Here is a 21,607-nt window from a genome sequence, read left to right as displayed (position 1 = left end):
GTAGTTGAAGGTTTTGGTCTGGATATAGGAACTCGAGCCCCCTGTTAAGGGCACGGTCCTTTATAAAGCCGAGCTGGACACTGAATGCCCCAAGCTCGAGTTCTCCAACCCAGCTTGGGAACTCCCGGCGTGGGGAACCTACATTGCCAGAGTCGGGTTTCCGCGACTCAGCCGGTGCTCAGCCTAACGGAAGTGCAGGAGCCGGACCTCTCTGTGGGAAGCGAATTGAATCACCTTGGTAACCCGCGGGGCGTGCAGCAACGCCCTTTCCGCCGGAAGTGGGTGTCAGAACCTCCACGTGCTGTCCCCCCCTCCCCTTTTCGGCCCAGTAGCGGCGGCTCAGCTGCTGCCATGGAGCCAGCCGGCCTAGAGCAGCTCCTACGGGAGCTGCTGCTACCGGACACCGAGCGCATCCGTCGGGTACGAAGCAGGCGTAACCGGGCCAGGGCGAGCGGGAGGTTGCGGGAAAGGCCCGACTCTCACCCCTAGCTTCCCCCCAGGCCACGGAACAGCTTCAGATCGTTCTTCGGGCCCCCGCCGCTTTGCCGGCTCTCTGCGACCTGCTAGCCTCGGCGGCCGACCCCCAGGTGAGACCCCTGACTCTCCCCTCCGAGCTTCCCACTGTACGCCACTGGTCAAGCCCCAATATCCGCCCCCTGCGGTCCGCTCAGCACCTTCCTGCCCGGACCCCCACGTGCTTGCTTCCTCGTCCTAGATCCGCCAGTTTGCGGCCGTGCTGACCCGCAGACGACTGAACACCCGCTGGCGACGGCTGGCGGCGGAGCAACGGGAGAGGTGGGCTGGGCCTGGGGTGGGGCGGGGCCAGGCGGAGACTTTTCTTGGGCAGGCTGGGTACCAAACACCTGCCCCCTGTGTTCCAGCCTCAAGTCCCTGATCCTGACGGCCCTGCAGAGAGAAACAGAGTAAGTATCTACCCCTTTCTCTCGGGATCTTGACGACTTTGGCTAGGTTTCTGCCTTCCCTTTCAGCTCCAGGCTGGGACTTGTAGGGCAGGGACTTCAGTTCTAGACGCAAGGTGGAGTGAGGATTTTAAGGCTGTTTTGAAGACTAAAGTTCTTGAGAAAGGGTGATGATGATCTGCCAAACCCAAGTCAGAAGAATAAGACTGAAATTCAGGCTAATTTAGACTGAAGTTATCAGATTACATGCCCGCAGTGCTGCTGGGTTCCCTCTGAGCTGCTGTCTCATGTGTCCCAACTTGGCAAAGACCCTGTGCCCACACCTCCTGAAAGTTTCTCTCCCGGCTGCCCCATTGAGCCTGGCCACTGTCTGCAGAGGAAGGTATTGGAGGGTGATTAGAGGAGATCTCTCCTGTTTGCAGGCACTGTGTGAGCCTCAGCCTGGCCCAGCTCTCAGCCACCATTTTTCGAAAGGAAGGCCTGGAGGCCTGGCCACAGCTTTTGCAGCTGCTTCAGCACAGTACCCACAGCCCCCACAGCCCAGAGAGAGAGGTACCATCACATGGTTGGCAGGAGGGAGGGCCTGAGAGGCTGGATAGACCTTGTAAGCTTGCTCTCCCATCCTCTATTCTTGGACAGATGGGGCTTTTGCTGCTAAGTGTGGTGGTGACCTCCCGGCCCGAGGGCTTCCAACCCCACCACCGGGAGCTTCTTCGGCTTCTGAATGAGACTCTTGGTGAGGTGGGCTCTCCTGGGCTGCTCTTCTACTCCCTGCGCACTCTGACCACCATGGCCCCCTACCTCAGCACTGAAGATGTGGTGAGATGTGGGCCCTCGTATCTTTGACTCCCTTTCCTCATGCCTTCATGTCCTCACCTGTAAAAGTTACAAAGCTGCTTTGGATTCTTTACCTGCCTGTGGCCCTTCCTGACAATTGAGAGGGATGCTGTAGGTGGGCCTGGCTGTTATGCCTGGGCTCCTCCTCGCAATTCAGGCTGTGAGGAAGCTGCCAGCTGCTGGGGTGTGAGATTGGGCTGCATCATGCTCTCTGTGATGTGTCCCTCAGCCTCTCGCCCGGATGTTGGTGCCCAAGCTGATCATGGCCGTGCAGACTCTGATCCCCATAGATGAGGTGAGGACAGGTGGGCAGGAGCTCTGTTGGAAGGAGAGTGCAGAAGTATCCAGTTAGGCCCACTGAAGAAGAGCACGGTAACCTTGTGCCTTGTTTGTCTGTCAGGCAAAGGCCTGTGAGGCCCTTGAGGCTTTGGATGAACTGTTGGAGTCAGAGGTGCCCGTCATCACCCCCTACCTCTCTGAAGTCCTCACATTCTGCCTGGAGGTGAGCCTGGAGTGGACATGGCCCCTGCTACATGCTCTGCTGGGACTTTCCTTCCCTGTCTCTGATTTTTATTATTCTCTGGACAGGTGGCTAGAAATGTGGCCCTGGGCAATGCGATACGCGTACGTATTCTCTGCTGCCTCACTTTCTTGGTCAAAGTCAAGAGCAAGGTGAGTGAGTGCCCACTGACACACATCACCCCACCCCCATCTCCACACTTAGTCTCACTCCTGGGGCTTTCGGTCCATCTCAGGGTATCTAAAGTACTGTGGGGGTTCAAGCCTTGGCCTGGCCTCACCCCAGCTCCTGCCTGGGAGGTTGGGAATTTTTAATTCCCAACCTGGAAGACTGGAATTTTTAATGTGAGCCCATCCTGGGGGCAGATTCTTAGGGACACTGTTCCACCTTCTCTGTCAAGGCCTTACTGAAGAATCGTCTCCTGCCACCCTTGCTGCACACCCTTTTCCCCATTATGGCTGCTGAGCCCCCACCAGGCCAGTTGGATCCCGAGGACCAGGATTCAGAAGAGGAAGAGTTGGAGATTGAGCTGATGGGGGAGACCCCCAAGCATTTCGCTGTACAAGTGAGATGTGGGGCAGGACAGAGGGGTGTTAGGTGGCTGTGGGACGTTGGGTAGGCAGAGATAGAGTCAAGCAAAGTAAGTCTCCCCATCCCATCTCAGGTTGTGGACATGCTGGCACTACACCTGCCCCCCGAGAAGCTCTGTCCCCAGCTGGTAAGTGTGGCTCTGTCCCGGTGTCCCTACCTCCAAGTGTGCCTAGTCCCCTGAGGCCAACGACGTTTAGACCCTGGGAGGTGTGAAGGCCTATTGCCACAGGAATGGGCAGGCTCTTGCTGGGGTTTCAGGAGTGTGCCACATGCTTCCCTAGATGCCCATGTTGGAAGAGGCCTTGCGGAGCGAGAGCCCATACCAGCGCAAAGCTGGACTCCTGGTGCTGGCTGTGCTGTCTGACGGAGCTGGCGACCACATCAGGCAGAGGTATCTATTCCCCTGTCCCAGGGTGAGGGTTGCCCACAGGGAGGACCATGGCTGTCCTGGTTTACACTTGTTGTTCAAGCTTGTTTATCAACAGCGTTTCCCCCCGTTATCAAAAGTGTCCTGACTTGGAAGATAAATGACATGGCTTCCTAGCTATAGGGACCAGGGGCTGCTGCCCACCCTCTGGTAACAGGAAAAGCCTTGGTTTTTCCAGGGAAAATGAAGAGAACAGGTCAGCCTAGGGCTCTCAGGTGTAGCTCCTCAGCCTATGTCCTCTTGTTTGCCCCATCCAGACTGCTGCCCCCACTGCTACAGATAGTGTGCAAGGGCCTGGAGGACCCCTCGCAAGTTGTACGCAATGCTGCGCTGTTTGCCCTGGGCCAGTTCTCAGAAAACCTACAGGTGAACCAGGCCGAATGTGGGAGCCACCACTTGAATGTCCACTTCCCCTCACCTTTCATCTCTTCAAGCATCCCTGCTGCCATCGGCACTCTTGTATGTGCCCTGCAGGTGAACCTGACTCAGGCCCTGCTTGCTCCCTCCCCCAGCCCCATATCAGCAGCTATTCAAGGGAGGTGATGCCACTGCTCCTCACCTACCTGAAGTCGGTGCCTCTTGGACACACACACCACCTAGCCAAGGCCTGCTATGCCCTGGAGAATTTTGTGGAGAACCTAGGTAGTGATGGCAGTGGGGAGCTTGGGGGAGGGGGATGAGGCGGCGGCTTTGGCTGAATGTACAGGACGTGCATCTCCCTGCATTGCTGCCTGTGGTAGGGGAAAGGGTGTGATGGTGCCACAAAGAGGTTTCCGCCTGGAGGGAGGTGGGCGTGCAGGTAGCAGACCTTGGGTTGGTTGGTAGAGGAGCATCCTTTCCCACAGGGCCCAAAGTGCAGCCCTACCTTCCGGAGCTTATGGAATGCATGCTCCAGCTTCTGAGGAACCCCAGCAGTCCCCGGGCCAAGGAGCTGGCTGTGAGCGCCCTGGGAGCCATTGGTGAGGAGAGAGGCAGGAGGCAGGGATGTGGGGTTCACCCAAAGGCCCTGTGGCTGGTGGTCCCTGCCCTCTCCAGCTCTGATTCTGTCCTTCCATCCTGTAGCTACGGCTGCCCAGGCCTCGCTGCTGCCCTACTTCCCTGCCATCATGGAGCACCTGCGGGAATTCCTGTTAACAGGCCGTGAGGACCTTCAGCCTGTGCAGATCCAGAGCCTGGGTGAGTGAGAGGCTCCCAGTGCCAGCAAAGGCTGGTGCTCACCTGGTGTTGACAGAGATTGCCCCCACAGGAGCACGGATGTCTTCCTTCTCATCAAAGGGGTGTTCTTCATGCTGTACCAAGGGGTGGGGCGGGATTTCTGAATCCCTCCCAGCCACCACCTTTGGTCCTGTAGCCCACCTCCACCTCCTGGTGCTAATGGAGCCCTTGCACCCACAGAGACACTGGGGGTGCTGGCACGAGCAGTGGGGGAGCCCATGAGGCCGCTGGCTGAGGAATGCTGCCAGCTGGGTCTGGGCCTCTGCAACCAGGTAGACGACCCTGACTTGCGGCGCTGCACGTGAGTGACCCCTCACCCTGCCTCTGCCCTTGTCCCCACCCCTCCTGTCTGCCCACTGGACCCACTGGAATCCCCATCCCAGACTCCAGTCCTCTGGTTTGGACCATAGCCAGGTGTTCCCGGGCTCCCCCATCCTGTCTGGTGGTAGCAGGCAGGACCATACAGCTTCTGCCTGCTTTGATCAGTTACAGCCTATTTGCAGCCTTATCGGGTCTGATGGGCGAGGGCATGGCACCCCACTTGGAACAGATCACCACGCTCATGCTGCTGTCACTGCGTTCCACCGAGGGCATTGTGGTGAGCAGAGGGTGGGTGGGCTGGGCCAGGCCTGCCCTGCTATGGGATTTATCTCCTGGGCCCAGCTGAGCCAAAGTCCTTGCCGTGCCTCCACTCTAGCTTCAGTATGACGGGAGCAGCTCCTTCCTTCTGTTTGACGATGAGAGTGATGGGGAAGAAGAGGAGGAGCTCATGGATGAGGATGTGGAAGAAGAGGATGACTCAGAGATCTCAGGGTGCAGAGGGGTGCTCTTCTGATCAGGAATCTAGACTTTGGTTTTAGACAAGAACCTAGTGCTGGATCTGCTCCTCTTGGTGCCTGATCACCACTGCCTCTCCATCTTACTGTAGGTACAGCGTGGAGAACGCCTTCTTCGATGAGAAGGAAGACACCTGTGCTGCCATGGGGGAGATCTCTGTGAACACCAGGTGAGCATTTGCCCTTCCCTGGCACTGAAAACCCTGCCTGGGGGCCCCTTCCCCACGGCTGTGTCTCTCTCTCTAGTGTGGCCTTCCTTCCATACATGGAAAGTGTCTTTGAAGAAGTATTTAAACTGCTGGAGGTGAGTGGGCCGGCGGGTGGAGTGGGTGGGGCTCACAGGCTGGGGGCCCTGTGTTCACAGTGCACACAGCAGACACATCCCGCCCCTCCTCATCCTGCAGTGCCCTCACCTGAATGTGCGGAAGGCAGCCCATGAGGCTCTGGGTCAGTTTTGCTGTGCACTGCACAAGGTCTGTCAAAGCTGCCCCTCGGAACCCAACACTGCTGGTGAGAAGGAGAGGCTGGGCCAGGCTGGGGGTTCTTGGGGAGGGGCAGGGCCTGACTGGTGCTTCAGCCAATAATGTCCCCAGCTTTGCAGGCTGCCCTGGCCCGAGTGGTGCCATCCTACATGCAGGCAGTGAACAGGGAGCGGGAGCGCCAGGTGGTGATGGCCGTGCTGGAGGCCCTGACAGGGGTGCTCCGCAGCTGTGGGACCCTCACACTGAAGCCCCCTGGGCGCCTTGCTGAGCTCTGTAGCATGCTCAAGGCTGTGCTGCAGAGGAAGGTGAGCAGGGCAGGTGGGCTTCGGGAAGGAGAGGTGCCGGGCCCAGGTTGGGGACTGGCTACAAGTCCACGCCCCTACCCCCATGAAAAGAGAAGGGGCGTGAAAGCTCCGCTAAGTTGAGCTATTTCTTGTAGACAGCCTGTCAGGATACTGACGAGGAGGAAGAGGAAGATGATGATCAGGTGAGAGCCAGGGATAAAAACTGGGACCAGGCGGTCCAGGCAGTCTCCACGGGGACAGGGGTGGACAATGTATTTGGGCTTGGCCTGGGGCAGCCAGGGCCACTAAAAGAGATTGGTAATGGCCAGAGGGATACAACCCTGATCCCACTAAGCCAGTGGGAGTTCAGGGAAGGAGAGCAGTGTGGACTGGGGTGTGCTTGGAGTGATAGGCAGGAGCAGAAGAGCCAGGGGAAGAAGCTGGGTCATGGAAAAACCCAGCTTGAGAGGGGCCAGCCCTATCAACCAAGGGCAGCCCCAGGGACCCCTGCAGCTGGTGGTAGAGCGTGGTAGGGAGGTGTGCAGTCACTGAGCTGGCCCTGGTGCTCCAGCCCCTGACCTGGCTCCACAGGCTGAATACGACGCCATGTTGCTGGAGCACGCTGGAGAGGCCATCCCTGCCCTGGCAGCCGCGGCTGGGGGAGACTCCTTTGCCCCATTCTTTGCTGGTTTCCTGCCATTATTGGTGTGCAAGACAGTGAGTGTCCATCTTCTGGCTTCAAGCCCTAGTCCCCTCGTGCACCCGGTGCCCACCACAGCCTTTATCCTTGGCCCAGGCTGATCTGTACTCCTTCCTGTTCTCCCCCATCAGAAACAGGGCTGCACAGTGGCAGAGAAGTCCTTTGCAGTGGGAACCTTGGCAGAGACTATTCAGGGCCTGGGTGCCGCCTCAGCCCAGTTTGTGTCTCGGCTGCTCCCTGTGCTGTTGAGCACCGCCCGAGAGGCAGACCCCGAGGTGCGAAGCAATGCCATCTTTGGGATGGGCGTGCTGGCAGAGCATGGGGGCCACCCTGCCCAGGAGTATCCTTGGCTCGCAGGACGGGAGGGACTGGAGGTTGGGGAAGTGTCCCCAGGGCTTGCAGGTGGGCAAGGTCTACCTGAGCGTGTGGCCATTCCTTGACTGTGGACCAGACACTTCCCCAAGCTGCTGGGGCTCCTTTTTCCCCTCCTGGCGCGGGAGCGACATGATCGTGTCCGTGACAACATCTGTGGGGCACTTGCCCGCCTGTTGATGGCCAGTCCCACCAGGAAACCAGAGCCCCAGGTGAGGGAGGGAGACATCAGGCAGGGCTTGGAAGCTGAGGAGGGCAGGGCAGGTTGGCCTGAGACATTTGTGTGCCCAGGTGCTGGCTGCCCTACTGCATGCCCTGCCACTGAAGGAGGACTTGGAGGAGTGGGTCACCATTGGGCGCCTCTTCAGCTTCCTGTACCAGAGCAGCCCTGACCAGGTAACCTTGTTGCTGGCAGCCCTCAGAGGGGAGCGTACCGCTCCACTCAGTGATAGGCACTGTCTGCTGATGAGGCTCGGGAGCTCCAGGCTGTCAGTTGCACCTGATGCAAGGTGACAGTTTCAGCTGTTCTTTTGATACTTCCTGCACCATTTCTTATTTGTCTGCAAGGATTGGCAGCCAGTCCTGTGATGGGACAGGAGGGACTTCCTCTCTCCACGTAGCATTTTTCCTGAGGAAGCTCCATTTCTACCTTTTGGTCTGAGCCAGAAGTTGCAGTTTTCCTAGGCTGGTTTCCTAAACCAGGGCCCTTTCAAACTGTGCTCTGTGGAGCCCAGGGTACCTCTGGGCCACCACACCGTACATTTCAATCAGATCAGCTCTGCTCTCTGAAGAGATTTTGTCTGTACCAAGTAACTAGGTTTGGAGTCGTGTCAGAGTGTTTGTGTCACCCTTGTCTTATACCTTTAGAGACTGTTGTGTAGGTGGAGCTCCTGAGTGTCTGGGTTTCTTTAGGTCTTGAGGCTATGACTTTAATCATCTTGTCCCACATCCCCCATTCCCTCCAAAAAAAATCATTACCACCAAGTTTCATTGGTTCTTCTCATGTTCATAGTTGTCTTGGATGCCTGTGAATCAGTACCAGGTGCAACCACCCCCCTGATAAGAGACTCTGCCACTCCTTGGTCCTGACCACTCGCATAGACCTGGGGCCTGGGGCTGCTGCCCTGAGTCAGCCACTCTTTCCTCACAGGTTATAGATGTGGCTCCTGAGCTTCTGCGTATCTGCAGCCTCATTCTGGCTGACAACAAGATCCCACCAGGTGAGGGTAGGAGTCATGGGCAGGGGCTTGCGGGAGGCTGGGAGTGGCAGGGCTCAGAGGGCCTGGGGCAGTGAGGCTTTAGGAGCCCCGACCTTTCTCCCTCCCTCTCCACCTAGACACCAAGGCCGCACTGTTGCTGCTCCTGACGTTCCTGGCCAAACAGCACGCCGACAGCTTCCAAGCAGCTCTGGGCTCACTGCCTGTTGACAAGGCTCAGGAGCTCCAGGCTGTACTGGGCCTCTCCTAGACTGCAGGCTGCAGCCAGTCCAGAGAGAATAGAGCCTGCCCAGGCCTTAAGACCACCTCTCAGCCCAGTTCAGTTCTGCCTTACCAAAGATTCTGAGACTCATACCCATTTGGAGCCAGTCCCACTTGCTGCCTTACAGGGCTGTCCCTGAGGCTGGATCTGTTACAAATGAGTCATGACATCATACTGTAATAAAAGCAGCTTGTTTTCTGCTTGAACAATAGCTCTGAGAGCAAGAAGGCTAGAAATGCACATTCAGAAATGAGGTAAGCAGGACCCAGTGAGGCACGACGTGGTTTACTAGAAGTGGCCGGTTTCCTGGCAGCTTTGTAAATGGACTCTAACCTCAGTGGAATTTGGGCCCTGGCTGGATCAGGAGGCGACCATACGGCTTTTCTTGTTCCACGCGAAGAATCTGTTGTGCTGAGAGTACTGGTCAAGAGGGGAGGAGAGGGCAGGTTGGGTGAGTCCCTGTACGGGCCTCTAGTCTCTGTGTCCCTGCCCCACATACACACACACACATGCATACACTCACCCAGCAGCAGGTAGAAGACCCGGGCAGCCATCCTGCGGGGGCTGAGAGGTGACACCAGGCTGCTGAAGTCTGGCTCCCTGTTAGCCTGCAGCTCCAGTGCCACTGCCCTATAGAGATCAAGAATCATTAGCAGAGGCTTCAGCCCGGGTCCACCCCATCAAGCTGCCACCTCCCTGGTACCTGTGCACTGCTTCCAGTGAGAGCAGCTCGAGCTCCGGGGGCAGCACCAAAGGCATCTCCATGGGCACCTCAGGGAGTTCAGGCACCACGGGCAATGCAGGAAGTTCTGGCTGCTCCACCTCAGGCCAGGCCCTAGGAGAACATGAGAGTAAGAGTAGGGAAGGTGGCAGCTGTGACAGTGACAAGGGGCATACCCATCCCAGCAACTGTTTCCACCACCTGGCCAAGGGCTGTGGCCCCTGGCTCCCATGGAGCCTGACCGCTTACCACCGTTCTTCTGGTGGGATGAGGCTGATGCGGGTCTTCTCCTCTTCAGCTGCCTCTAGGGAGAGCTCTGTTGGGGGAGGAAAGGCGCTGGTGGGTGTCTGCTTGGGTGGCAGTTAGGGCCTTGTGGCCACCTGGTGTAAGTAGATGGCAGAGCCGTGCAGTGACTTGTTAAAAGCACATAGGTGGGAGAGCTGAGGAGGAGCAGTCCATGCTTCCTTATGTCACACACACACGCCTTCACTCATGAAACAGCTTCAGCAGTTGGGATACTAGTTTCCTGGGACAGTGGTTAGGGTGTGGTCCCACTGCCCCGCTTCTCTAGGTGCTTACCTGAAGGCTCCATAAGGGGAACACTGGGCTCCAGGGCCTCCCTTGGGACCTGGGGACGGGAGAAGTAGAACTAAGACCCCAAGCATCTGGGACTTGGGCCTCAGAAGGCACAAAGCCAGTGAGCCTGTGCTGTTGGCTCTCATAGCAGGAGACGGCAGCCAGCTGTCAGGCCGACCCTGGCACTGGGGCGATGCAGTAAACAGGTGGTGGTGCAGTTACCTCGATCTCACTTGGAACTTCAATCTTTCTCCTTTCCTCCTCAGGCAGCTCTAGCCTGAGGGCTTTTGGGGGTGGCTGGGCACAATGGGTCCAGAGACCCAGTAGTTCAGGGGGTAGCCAGCCAGCTGTGGACAAGAGGGTAATAGGCACAGGGTTTGAGGCATGAGGAGCACCAGGAATGAGGAATTGGTTTTGAGGATACTTCGTGCCCAACCCCCGCCATTCTTACAGAGAGTTGGGGTTCTGAACAACTCCGCAGGGCCTGTGATGGTCCTCTCGGGAGGCTGCACCTTGGGCTGTGTGGTGGGGGAAGGTCAGAAGCCCCATTATAAAGCAGCCACTCCTTAGGGCCCCTTTGCCTCTTTGCAATGCACTGTTCTGGGGCTTCTGGACCTCCCCAGCTTTTGGGCTCATGACCCTGCCTGCCCTTACTCATTGCTAGAAGAAGGACTTTTTAACCTGGTGCCCATGGGTATGACAGGTGGGGTCACTAAAGGAGCATGAAGAGTTGTATATGTGCAAACCCACATCGCCTGCATTTTCTGGAGAATGGAGGAGATTTTTCATCAAGTTCCCAATCCTCCCCCCACCTGAGGAGTTTGGAAGGCTCAGCCTGCATGTGCCCCTGGTCATCCCTGCCTCCCTCCCTTACCCGGCAAAGCCTGGGCTGCACTCACACATTCCCAGCAGTGGGCTCTGGTTTGCAGTTGTTCCTGGAATTTCTCCCGGGAGATCTGAGTCTCCTTGTCCCAGAACAGTAACCGGCGACGACGGCGGCGGCGAGGAGGTGGGGGGACTGGGGGCCTCTGTTGAGTGGGGAGGGCAGGTAGGGGCAAGGCTGCCCATTACTCCTTTTCCTGTCATTCTGGTGGACTGCTAACAGGACCCCACACCCCGCCCCTAGAGGAACCTGGAGAGGACTTGTGCGGGGTCTCTATGCACTTGAGCAGCTCATACCTTGCATAAGGGTACCCATCTGGGAAGCGCAGGCCAGATACGATGGGGCGTAGAAAGGGGCATCTTTTATCATCTGCACTAAGGACCCCTGTAAGCTAGCAGTGGCCCTGGGCTTGGGGAGGCAGTCCTTGCGGGGGAGGGCAAAGAGGAGGAGGAGGCGGAGGAGGAGGATTAGGAGGGACGCTACTCACCTCTGGGCTGGGTGGGGCTGGCAGACGCAGCTCCTCCGGGGGGGTCACCTCTGCAACAACACCCAAGGGGCTCTGTCCCATAAGCCCCTTACCCCTTGCAGATGCCAGGGCAAGAAACTGCAGGGTCCTCCCTTTAGCAAGTTGGGATATAAACCCCTTGTCTGCAGCAGTATCCAGGTACTCCCAGAAAAGCCCCTGGGGCATGGTGGGCACTCACCCATGAGTAGGGCCCCAGGTTCCCAGCCTATCAGCCTCAGCTCCTCAGGGCGCAGTGCCTCTTCTATTCCTTCCACCCTGAGGGGAAATGGGCAAGAGAAATGAGGAGACCCTTCCCAGCACCAACACCCTACCTGGTCTAGGAGTTCTTGCCCTTACTCTGCAGGAGCTGGAGGTGGGAGCCGCGGGACTGTGGAGAGAGAATCAGAGTTCAGAGGACAGAAAAAGAGAAATGGGAGCATTGCCCAGTCCCAGAATGCCCACGCCAGGGGTCTGACTATCCAGCTCCAGGCGGGCCCTACGCTGCCGGAGACACCTACTTTCTAACAAGATAGCTTCCTCTTCCTCTGCGATCAGCAGGTCCAGTTCTCGGCGGCTGACCTCTGGGAGCTCCCGTTCACCCTGTCCAGAGAGGAAGAGCAAGGGGAGGGGATTCAATAACATTTCTGAAAAAGGCAAGTGGATCCAGGAGAGTGGATCCCAGAGGCATGCCACAGGGCCAGGTTCAAGGAAGCCACTGGGTGCTCAAGTGCCAGGGACAGAGAATAGGGAAATGGAGACAGAAAAGGCAAGACTCTGGGGACAGAGAGAAGTACATGCAAGGGGGCTGGACCTCAGGCCCTGTGTGCAGGGGACAACTCACCTCAATCTGCAGCATCCGTATGGGCTCTGCCTCCCGGATCGTGATGGCCTCAGGCGGCAGCACAGTGACCGGAATCATGTCTGGAGGGACAGGAGAGTCACCAGCCTCTCTGCTTCTTTCCAAATTCCCACACCCATGCAGTTAAGGAAAAGCATGGACTCTGAAGTCAAGGTAACCTGGATTCTAATCAGACCCAGGCTAATCTCTGGCATCCTGAGCCTGGGTACACTGCTTAACCACTGTGAGCCTCACTTTCCTCATCGGTAAAGTGGGGAGGCTGGGCGAAGTGGCTCACACCTGTAATCCCAACACTTTGGATCGCTTGAGCCCAGGAGTTTGAGGCCAGCCTGGGCAACATAGCAAGACCCTGTCTCTACAAAAAATTTAAAAACTAGCCAGGTGTGGTGGCTTATCCCTGTGGTCCCAGCTACTCTGGAGGCTGAGGTGGGAGGATTGCTTGAGCCCTGGAGGTCAAGGCTGCAGTGACCTATGATCATCATACCACTGCCCTCCAGCCTGAGAAAAAAAAAAGAAAAAAAAAAAAAAAAAAGCCGAGTGTGGTGGCTCACGCCTGTAATCCCAGCACTTTGGGAGGCTGAGGCGGGTGGATCAACTGAGGTCAGAAGTTTGAGACCAGCCTGGCCAACATGGCAAAAACCCATCTCTACTAAAAATACGAAGATTAGCTGGGCGTGGTGGTGCGTGCCTGTAATCCCAGCTACTAGGAAGGAGAATTGCTTGAATCAGCGAGGCGGAGGTTGCAGTGAGCCTAAAGTGCACCACTGTACTCTAGCCTGGGCTACAGAGTGATAATCCATCTCTCAAAAAAAAAAAAAAAAAAAAAAAAGATAAGAAATCTGACCTCAGAGGACTCTTGTGAGGTACTGATGAGGTTACACACATAAACTGCCCCTCACCAGGCACAGTGGCTCACACCTGTAATCCCAGCACTTTGGGAGGCCGAGGCGGGCGGATCGCCTGAGGTCAGGAGTTTGAGACCAGCCTGGCCAACATGGCGAAACCCCACCTCTACTAAAAATACAAAAATTAGCCGGGCATGGTAGTGCATGTCTGTAATCCCAGCTACTAGGGAGGCTGAGGCGGTACAATTGCTTGCAGTGAGCCGAGATCGCGCTACTGCACTCTAGCCTGGGCGACAGAGTGAGACTCTGCCTCAAAAAAAAAAAAAAGTGCCCCTCACAGGGCCTGGCTCTTAAGCTCAAAAATGGTCATTTCTACAGCTCTTGGGCCTGCCTATGCCTCTCACCAGAAAGAAGGTTCTCTCTGCTGACCTGGCTTCCTGGGTTCTGTAGGGACTTCAGGAGGGATCTCTTCAACTCTCTCTGGGACTGCAGCCTCTAAGAGGTGTCGAATCTTTGGGGAGGGATTGGAAACAAAAGATAGGGTTCAGCTTCAGCCCCCTGCTTTCCCACTTTTCACAGCCTTCTTCAACATGCACGATAATCTCCTTTTATGCCTAATTCTTGTTGCATTGACATCAGCTTGCAGTAAACTCACCCGCCATCTGGCCTCCTTTCCTCAGTTCCTGTTCTCACCTCCCTCCCCAACCCGCACCCCAGTTATCTAGCCCTCATCAATTTGTGCAAGAAGGCCGGGCTCGGTGGCTCACGTCTGTAATCCCAGCACTTTGGGAGGCTGAGGTGGGTGGATCACTTGACGTCAGGAGTTTGAGACCAGCCTGGCCAACATCGTGAAACCCCATTTCTACTGAAAATACAAAAATTAGCTGGGCTTGGTGGTGGTGCCTGTAATTCCAGCCACTTGAGAGGCAGAGACAGGAGAATTGCTTGAACCTGGGAAGCAGAGACTGCAGTGAGCTGAGACTGAGCCACTGCACTCCAGCCTGGGCGACAGAGCAAGACTCCGTCTCAAAAAAAAAAAAAAAAAAAAAAAAAATTTGTGCAAGCAGCAGTGCATCGTTATCCTTGGCATGTGTTGCAGTTGACAGAGGTGAACAGAAAAGATTCTTGATCTTAAGGAAGTCTAGTGGGGAGACAAGGTTGTATGTAACCCCACAAGAGTCAAGGCAAAGGGTAAAACAAGGCCCTAGCAAAGTGCTGAGTTCCCAAACTGCATTTGGTTCTGGCTAAGACTGGAATAAATATTTTATAGAGAAGGGCAGCATTTGAGCCAGGTCTGTAAGAATATGTAGAACCTGATTTGTAGAGGATGAGGGGTGACCATTATGGGCTAGGGAAACAGCACAAGCAAAGATGTGAACGTGGCATCATTGAGGCATAAGGGCCAAACGTGTTTAGGAGCCACAGATGCCCAGAGGACTGAGAGAGAAGTCTGGGGATGACTAGTTCTAAACTGGGGTATGTGCCGGGCACGGTGGTTCACGCCTGTAATTCCAGCACTTTGGGAGGCCGAGGTGGGTGGATCACCTGAGGTCAGGAGGTCAAGACCAGCCTGACCAACATGGTGAAACCCCGTCTCTACTAAAGATACAAAGATTAGCCGGGCATGGTGGCAGGCACCTGTAATCCCAGCTATTCGGGAGGCCGAGGCAGGATAATCGCTTGACCAGAGAAAGCGGAGGTTGAAGTGAGCCAAGATCACGCCACTGCACTCCAGCCTGGGTGACAGAGACTCCATCTCAAAAAATAATAATAATAGGCCAGGCGTGATGGCTCACGCCTGTAATCCTAGCACTTTGGAAAGCCAGGGTGGGTGGATCACCTGAGGTCAGGAGTTCGAGACCAGCCTGGCCAATATGGCGAAACCCTAAAAAAATTGGGCCGGGCTCTGTGGCTCATGTCTGTAATCCCAGCACTTCAGGAGGATGAGACAGGCGGATCATGAAGTCAGGGGTTCTAAACCAGCCTGGCCAGCATGGTGAAACGCTGTCTCAACTAAAAATACAAAATCAGTTGGGCATGGTGGCGAATGCCTGTAGTCCCAGCTACTCGGGAGTCTGAGGCAGGAGAATCGCTTGAACCGGGGAGGCGGAGGTTGCAATAAGCTGAGCTCATGCCACTGCACTCCAGCCTGGGCCACAGAGCAAGATCCTGTCTCAAAAATAATAATAATAATAGTAATAAAATAAAAAAAGAAATAAATGGGGCATGGAGAGCCCCAAATGCCAGTAATCTGTTTGCAGCAGGAGCCACTGTTCAAATGGGGAACCAAGGAAGGGGGTGACATTAAGCTGTAGGAGTATTGGGAATAGATGGAGGAGGACAGGGGTAAGAAAGCCCAGTGCAGAGAGATGAGAGGCTGGATTAGGGCCTCAGCAGTGAAAACGGTGTGGAGACAAGTGGGGACAAGAGCTGCCTCCAGTGGGGAAACCGTCTGATCAGATTGGCCCCGAGTAGGTAAGTACAGGGGGCTTCGCCTGGATGGGTCCACCTTGGCAGTCCCCCTGCACCATCTCCTGTGGGAGAGAGCTGTGGCAAACTTCCTTCCCCAACGCCAATGTCAGAGTGACACAGGGACAGCACTCCCCTTCTGCATTGCCAATTCACGAGTCTCGGGGAATGAGCCCTACCTGAGGGATATCGAAAGGACTTGGAAGTCTGGGATCCACAGACATCATCCCAAAAAAGGGATCTGGAGCATCTTCTAGGGTCTCCATCATGGCCAGGTGGTTAGGAAGCAGCAGGCTGGGTCTGGGAGAGAATATAGGCCGTGAAGGACTGAGGCTGAGCTAGGCTGAGGCCAAGCTAGCAGGTGTTCCATCAAAGGCCCAGGGCACACTCACAGCTCAGTCTCCATATCTATTCGGATCTGCAGCTGGGCACGGTGGAGGCGCTCCAAGATGTGCTGGATGTCCTCTGTGGGCAGGGAGGGTGAGGTAGACAGCCAGCTTAGCAGACAGCTGCTCAGCCCGCCCCGCCTTTGAGGGTTCCCAGCCTTACCCACAAGGTACTGGCATTGTTGAGAATAGACGCGGATCACACCGATCTGAAGTTGGGCTGAGAGATAGAGGGAGAAGCGGGGCCGCGGCAGGCCGGGCTGCGGGGGTTGCACTCGTACCAGCACATAATTGAGGATTTCCTCGCTGGGGAACAATGCGCCCTGATTACCGCTGCGCCCAGGACTGGGCCCACAGCCTTGCCCACCCCATCCCCTAACTCACCCCCCGCACCAGGCCCTCCTTCCCTTTTCTGGGCCTTACCAGGTCTTCACCACATTCACCTTCAGGTATTCGCGCTTCACCAACCGGCTGCCGCGAGTCGCCGCCAGCCTGAAGTGGGTGGGGAAGGTGGGAGAATGGGGATGGAGGGGGAGCTGTCAGACTGGGATCCCCGGCCAGCGTCCCCCATCGCGCGCCAACGGGCCCCGCCCTTACCAGATGGTGGCAAAGCAGCCGGTGTGGCGCTGAAGCACGTAGGGATAGTAGAACATCGTCCCTCTGGTCTTTCACCCTCGATTCCACCAGATCCCCGTTCGGATCTGAGTCGGAATTCTTTAGGGCACAGAATTCCCAATACCTTGGAGAGAAGTCAGGATTTGGACTTCTCTGGTGGCAAGGTGGGTGCACCCAGAAAGCCAAGTTAATGAGACAACGAACAATGGGCAGATACACGATTACCGGGATAACTGAGACGCAGGAGATGGGCGCCCCTCTCTGTGGACCTTCAGTGGATCCGCACGCCACGTGATGCGTCAAACTTGAGCCTTCTGGGTTGGGTTCCAGGTTGGAGATGCAGAGCTCCGAGGGGACGCCCGGGCCGGAATCCAGAGCAGGTCCCGAGGGAGCACGGTGTCCTCCACAGCAGGCCTCGGTCCTCGAGCGCTGGGAGCGATGTCAGGCCCCTGGGCCTTGCACTGGCTTGGGGGGCCGCGGTGTGGCCCCGGGCCGCCTCCTGCAGGACTAGATCGCACCGCGGGAAACGCGCGCTCCGGAGCACCGCACCTCGCTCCTCATTAGATGGCGGCTTTTGCCATGACAGCCAATGGGGAACGGGGGTCGGGTCGGGAGCGCCAAGTATCCTGGCAACAAGGTCTCCCGAGGCAGCCGGCAAGCCAATCATAAGGGCTCTGAGAGCCGCTGGGGTCCATTGTGAGGTGTTCCGACCAATGGGCTCCGGTTCTCGCCTCTAGTAACAGGCGCCCCTTCCTTGACCAATGAGCGCATCCCCGTCGCTCCCCCACCGCGAACCTGGCAACAAGGGCGCCAGGCTCTTGTTAGGGGAGGTCGGGTCACCTCGGGGGCAACTGTGCTGGGCCTCTTCCGGGTTCCAATATGTACCTTGCACGGCGCCTGACCTGAGGTTAGACCCCGCCCTTCCCCCAATCCACAAACTCCGACTTTGTTTCCAACTAGGGCGTGTCGTGTGCTGCAGAGGTAGAAAGATGTGAGATGAGGCCGGGCGCAGTGGCTCACGCCTGTAATCCTAGCACTTTGGGAGGCCGAGGCGGGCAGATCATGAGGTTAAGAGTTCGAGACCAGCCTGACCAACATGGTGAAACCCCGTCTCTACTAAAAATGCAAAAATTAGCTGGGCGTGGTGGCACGCGCCTGTAATCCCAGCTACTCAGGAGGCTAAGGCAGGAGAATGCTTGAACCTGGGAGGCGAAGGTTGCAGTGAGCCGAGATTGTGCAGCTCAGCTCCACTCCAGCCTGGGCAAGAGAGCAAGACTCCGTCTCAAAAAAAAAAAAAAAAAGTTGTGAGATGATGGCCTTGGAGCCACCACAGGTCAATGAGGAAGACGTCAATTTTTCTTTTTTTCTTTTTTTCTTTTTTGAGGTAGAGTCTCTCACTGTTGCCCAGGCTGGAGTGCAGTGGCGCTATCTCAGCAATCTCGGCTCACTGCATCCTCTGCCCCCCATCCCCTCAGGTTCAAGCGATTCTCGTGTCTCGGGCTCCTGAGTAGCTGGATTACAGGCGCCCTCCATCACACCCAACTAATTTTTGCATTTTTAGAAGAGAGGATTTCACTATGTTGGCCAGGCTGGTTTCTTTTCTTTTTGAGACGGAGTTTCACTCTGTCACCCAGGCTGGAGTGCAATGGCGCAGTCTCAGCTCACTGCAACCTCCGCCTCCCCGGTGCAAGGGATTCTCCTACCTCAGCCTCCCGAGTAGCTGGGATTACAGGCGCCCACCACCACACCTGGCTAAATTTTGTATTTTTTAGTAGAGACAGGGGTTTCACCATGTTGGCCAGGCTGGTCTCCAACTCTTGACCTCAGGTGATCCGCCTGCTTTGGCCTCCCAAAGTGCTGGGATTACAGGCGTGAGCCACCGCCCCCAGCTGAAGAAGTCAATCTTACACAAAACTCCGAAAGGATTTACTGGGGTCACTTCCTAAATCTGAACAACTTAGGTTATGGGCACGCCACATGTGGTCCTTTCCCAGCTGTCAGTGTTCTCCGGGCTGAAATAGACTTTAGCTTTTTTGGATGCAGCACATACTTCCTAGCCTGGAAAAGCCATATTCTCAAACAATTATTTGTGTAAATTTAAGAGGTATGGTTGTAATAACAAATAACCCTTGTCCCTATGCCTCCTACCTTTGCACAGCCATTTCTTTGGCCTAGAATGCCCTTCTCTGCCTTGACTCCAGGGCATGCTTCTTCCTGAGACTTATCTCTTACTGCAGCTGAGCTGACCCTATCTTCTTACAGTCCCCTTCAATTTGGGAGCTTTTTTTTTTTTCTGAGATGGAATTTTGCTCTTGTCACCCAGGCTGGAGTACAATGGACCATCTTGGCTCACTGCAACCTCCGCCTCCTGGGTTCAAGCAATTCTCCTACCTAAGCCTCCTGAGTAGCTGGGACTACAGGCGTGTGCCACTACGCCTGGCTAATTTTTTTGTATTTTTAGTAGAGAAGGGGTTTCACCATGTTGGCCAGGCTGGTCTCAAACTCCTGACCTCAGGTGACACCTGCCTCGGCCTCTCAAATTACATGCCTATAGTCACAGCTACTCAGAAGGCTGAGATAGGAGGATCCACTGAGCTGAAGGTCGAGGCTGCAGTGAGCCATGATTGCACCACTGTGCTCCAGCATGGGCGATTGTCTTAAAAAAAAAAAAAAAAGAAAGAAAGAAAAAAAGAAATACATGAAGTGGCCATAAGTGCTATGAAGAAAATGAGGTAGCATAGGAGGATAGAATAATGATGGCTGCTATTTAGGGAGGGTACTCAGGGAAGCCTTGCCCCCTCTCTTAAGAGATAAAATTTGAAGAAAGTGGGTAAGTCATGTGCCTACCTGAAGGGAGAGTAATTTAGACAAAAGAACCAGCAAATGCAAAGACCCTGAGGTAGAAATGTGTTTGGTGGGTTCAAGGAGCCTGGAGCAAAGTGACAGGGGAAGAATGGCAAGGGGCAAGAGAGAGAGAGGAGGGCAGGGTCATATCACAGGACCTCAGAGGTCCTTATGGGGATTTGGGCTTTTACCCTGGGTGATTTGGGACCCAGTGGAAGGTTCTGAGCAGAGGAGTGATATGATCAGAATTACGTGTGAAAAGGATTGCTACTGTGTTGAGAATAGCTTAAGGTAGACACGAATGGAAACAGATGTGAAGGAAGCAGAGGAGGAGACATGAGAGATGGTGGTAGTTTGTTCCAAAGTGTTGCTGATGGAAACAGAGAGAAGTGGTCAGACCCTGGATACATATTGAAGGAATAGCGAGCGACAGGATTTGCTGATGAATTGGATGTGGGGTATGATAGAAAATGGAAGGAGGCCAGGTATAGTAGCTCACACCTGTAATCCCAGCACTTTAGGAGGTCAAGTAGTTGGGACTATAGGCGCACACCACCACACCTGGCTTTTTTTTTTCACTTTTTTTTTGAGATGGAGTGTCACTCTTGATGCCCAGGCTTGGAATGCAATGGCACGATCTTGGCTCACTGCAACCTCTGCCTCCTGGGTTCAAGCGATTCTCCTGCCTCAGCCTCCCAAGTAGCTGGAATTATAGGCATATGCCACCACGCCCAGCTAATTTTTTTTATATTTTTAGTAGAGACAGGGTTTCACCATGTTGGTCAGGCTGGTCTCGAACTTCTGACCTTAAGTGATCCACCCACCTGGGCCTTCCAAAGTGCAAGGATTACAGGTGTGAGCCACCATGCCTGGCCTCACCTGGCTAATTTTTAAGAATTTTGGGGCTTTCTCCGGTCCGTGCCTCCAAGATGACAAAGAAAAGAAGGAACAACGGTCGTGCCAAAAAGGGCCGCAGCCACGTGCAACCTATTCGCTGCACTAACTGTGCCCGATGTGTGCCCAAGGACAAGGCCATTAAGAAATTCGTCATTCGAAACATAGTGGAGGCCGCAGCAGTCAGGGACATTTCTGAAGCGAGCGTCTTCGATGCCTATGTGCTTCCCAAGCTGTATGTGAAGCTACATTACTGTGTGAGTTGTGCAATTCACAGCAAAGTAGTCAGGAATCGATCTCGTGAAGCCCGCAAGGACCGAACACCCCCACCCCGATTTAGACCTGTGGGTGCTGCCCCACGTCCCCCACCAAAGCCTATGTAAGAAGCTGAGTTCTTAAAGACTAAAGACAGACTATTCTCTGGAGAAAAATAAAATGGAAATTGTACTTAAAAAAAAAAAAAAAAAAGAATTTTGCGGAGCCAGGTGCAGTGGCTCACACCTATAATCCCAGCACTTTGGGTAGCTGAGGTGGGCAGATCACCTGAAGTCAAGAGTTCAAGACCAGCCTGGCCAACATGGTGAAACCTGTCTCTACTAAAAATACAAAAATTAGCCTGGCATGGTGGCGCGCACCTGTAATCCCAGATACTCGGGAGGCTGAGGAAGGAGGATCGCTTGAACCCAGGAGGCGGAGGTTGCAGTGAGCCAAGATTGCACTACTGCACTCCAGCCTGGGCGACAGAGTGAGACTGTGTCTCCAAAAAAAAAAAAAAGAATTTTTTGTAGAGGTAGGGTTTCACTATGTCACCTAGGCTAGTCTCAAACTCCTGGGCTAAGGCAGTCTTCTCACTTCGCTCTCCCAAAGTGCCAGGATTACAGACATAAACTACCATGCCCAGCTGAAAAAAAAATTTTTTTTTTTTGAGATGGAGTTTCGCTCTTGTTGCCCAGGCTCGAGTGCAGTGGTACGATCTCGGCTCACTGCAACCTCCGCCTTCTGGGTTTAAGTGATTCTCCCACCTCAGGCTCCCAAGTAGCTGGGATTACAGGTGTCCACCACCACGCCTGGCTAATTTTTTGTATTTTTAGTGGAGACGGGGTTTCACCATGTTGGCCAGGCTGGTCTCGAACTCCTGACCTCAGGTGATCCACCCACCTCGGCCTCTCAAATTACTGGGATTCCAGGTGTGCGCCACAACGCCCAGCCAAGTTTTTGTTTTTAATCAAAATAATTACAATAAAATGGAAGTCAAGGAGATAATTTAGACCTTGTACAAAGAAGGTCCAGGAAGGATTTCATCACATTGCATCACATTGAGGGCACAACAGGGTTTGTACACCTCTG

At 55.1% G+C, this 21,607-nt stretch overlaps 3 protein-coding genes across 9 annotated transcripts; 2 read left to right on the top strand and 1 right to left on the bottom strand.

Annotated features, from left to right (window-relative positions):
• Positions 1-66: 66 nt before the first annotated feature.
• Positions 67-8,874, top strand: IPO4 (importin 4). Of its 6 annotated transcripts, none has more exons than XM_054448952.2 (30): positions 67-420; positions 501-587; positions 716-795; positions 882-923; positions 1,343-1,472; positions 1,560-1,739; positions 1,987-2,052; positions 2,158-2,259; positions 2,346-2,429; positions 2,678-2,842; positions 2,942-2,995; positions 3,150-3,259; positions 3,553-3,661; positions 3,808-3,937; positions 4,141-4,254; positions 4,358-4,471; positions 4,691-4,811; positions 4,997-5,108; positions 5,208-5,323; positions 5,439-5,516; positions 5,593-5,650; positions 5,751-5,856; positions 5,940-6,133; positions 6,268-6,315; positions 6,704-6,829; positions 6,944-7,152; positions 7,264-7,396; positions 7,476-7,580; positions 8,335-8,404; positions 8,521-8,874. In XM_054448952.2, exons 1-30 carry the CDS (start codon positions 85-87, stop codon positions 8,649-8,651), a joined length of 3,510 nt encoding a protein of 1,169 aa, XP_054304927.2. In that variant the 5' UTR covers positions 67-84; the 3' UTR covers positions 8,652-8,874. The 6 variants fall into 6 exon arrangements, with proteins under 6 accessions (XP_054304927.2, XP_063507551.1, XP_054304929.2 ...); XM_063651480.1 differs by having other exon boundaries at positions 71-420; positions 8,335-8,410; XM_063651481.1 differs by lacking the exon at positions 7,264-7,396 and having other exon boundaries at positions 69-420; positions 6,944-7,087; positions 8,335-8,410.
• On the bottom strand, positions 8,836-18,136 carry REC8 (REC8 meiotic recombination protein). Of its 2 annotated transcripts, none has more exons than XM_063651484.1 (20): positions 16,748-18,136; positions 16,505-16,621; positions 16,331-16,399; positions 16,071-16,213; positions 15,914-15,986; positions 15,701-15,821; positions 13,482-13,563; positions 12,190-12,269; positions 11,867-11,948; positions 11,706-11,736; positions 11,548-11,624; positions 11,331-11,380; positions 10,860-10,988; positions 10,412-10,478; positions 10,183-10,307; positions 9,964-10,012; positions 9,634-9,700; positions 9,367-9,498; positions 9,187-9,293; positions 8,836-9,083 (listed from the first exon to the last, which is right to left on the bottom strand). In XM_063651484.1, exons 2-20 carry the CDS (start codon positions 16,558-16,560, stop codon positions 8,998-9,000), a joined length of 1,626 nt encoding a protein of 541 aa, XP_063507554.1. In that variant the 5' UTR covers positions 16,561-16,621; positions 16,748-18,136; the 3' UTR covers positions 8,836-8,997. The 2 variants fall into 2 exon arrangements, with proteins under 2 accessions (XP_063507554.1, XP_054304945.2); XM_054448970.2 differs by having other exon boundaries at positions 16,505-16,646; positions 16,748-18,134.
• Positions 18,137-20,271: 2,135 nt separating this feature from the next.
• Positions 20,272-20,731, top strand: LOC129012864 (small ribosomal subunit protein eS26-like). The gene has a single exon (XM_054449008.2). It carries the CDS (start codon positions 20,296-20,298, stop codon positions 20,641-20,643), a length of 348 nt encoding a protein of 115 aa, XP_054304983.1. The 5' UTR covers positions 20,272-20,295; the 3' UTR covers positions 20,644-20,731.
• The last annotated feature ends 876 nt before the right edge of the window (positions 20,732-21,607 follow it).

This window comes from Pongo pygmaeus, chromosome 15, assembly GCF_028885625.2.
Source record: "Pongo pygmaeus isolate AG05252 chromosome 15, NHGRI_mPonPyg2-v2.0_pri, whole genome shotgun sequence".
Classification (NCBI taxonomy): Eukaryota; Metazoa; Chordata; class Mammalia; order Primates; family Hominidae; genus Pongo; species Pongo pygmaeus.
The sequence above is the reverse complement of the archived record's forward strand: the minus strand, read 5'-3'. Positions and strand labels throughout refer to the sequence as shown.

Coding starts and splice junctions, on each gene's coding strand:
- LOC129012864 (XM_054449008.2), top strand. CDS start 20,296: ATGACAAAGAAAAGAAGGAACAACGGTCGTGCCAAAAAGGGCCGCAGC.
- REC8 (XM_063651484.1), bottom strand. CDS start 16,560: ATGTTCTACTATCCCTACGTGCTTCAGCGCCACACCGGCTGCTTTGCC. Junction 11,381..11,547: donor ACCTGGGGCCCTACTCATGG/GTGAGTGCCCAC, acceptor GTGTTGTTGCAG/AGGTGACCCCCCCGGAGGAG. Junction 10,479..10,859: donor GAGCCCACTGCTGGGAATGT/GTGAGTGCAGCC, acceptor CCCACCACACAG/CCCAAGGTGCAGCCTCCCGA.
- IPO4 (XM_063651480.1), top strand. CDS start 85: ATGCCCCAAGCTCGAGTTCTCCAACCCAGCTTGGGAACTCCCGGCGTG. Junction 924..1,342: donor GCCCTGCAGAGAGAAACAGA/GTAAGTATCTAC, acceptor TCCTGTTTGCAG/GCACTGTGTGAGCCTCAGCC. Junction 6,830..6,943: donor CATTATTGGTGTGCAAGACA/GTGAGTGTCCAT, acceptor CTCCCCCATCAG/AAACAGGGCTGCACAGTGGC.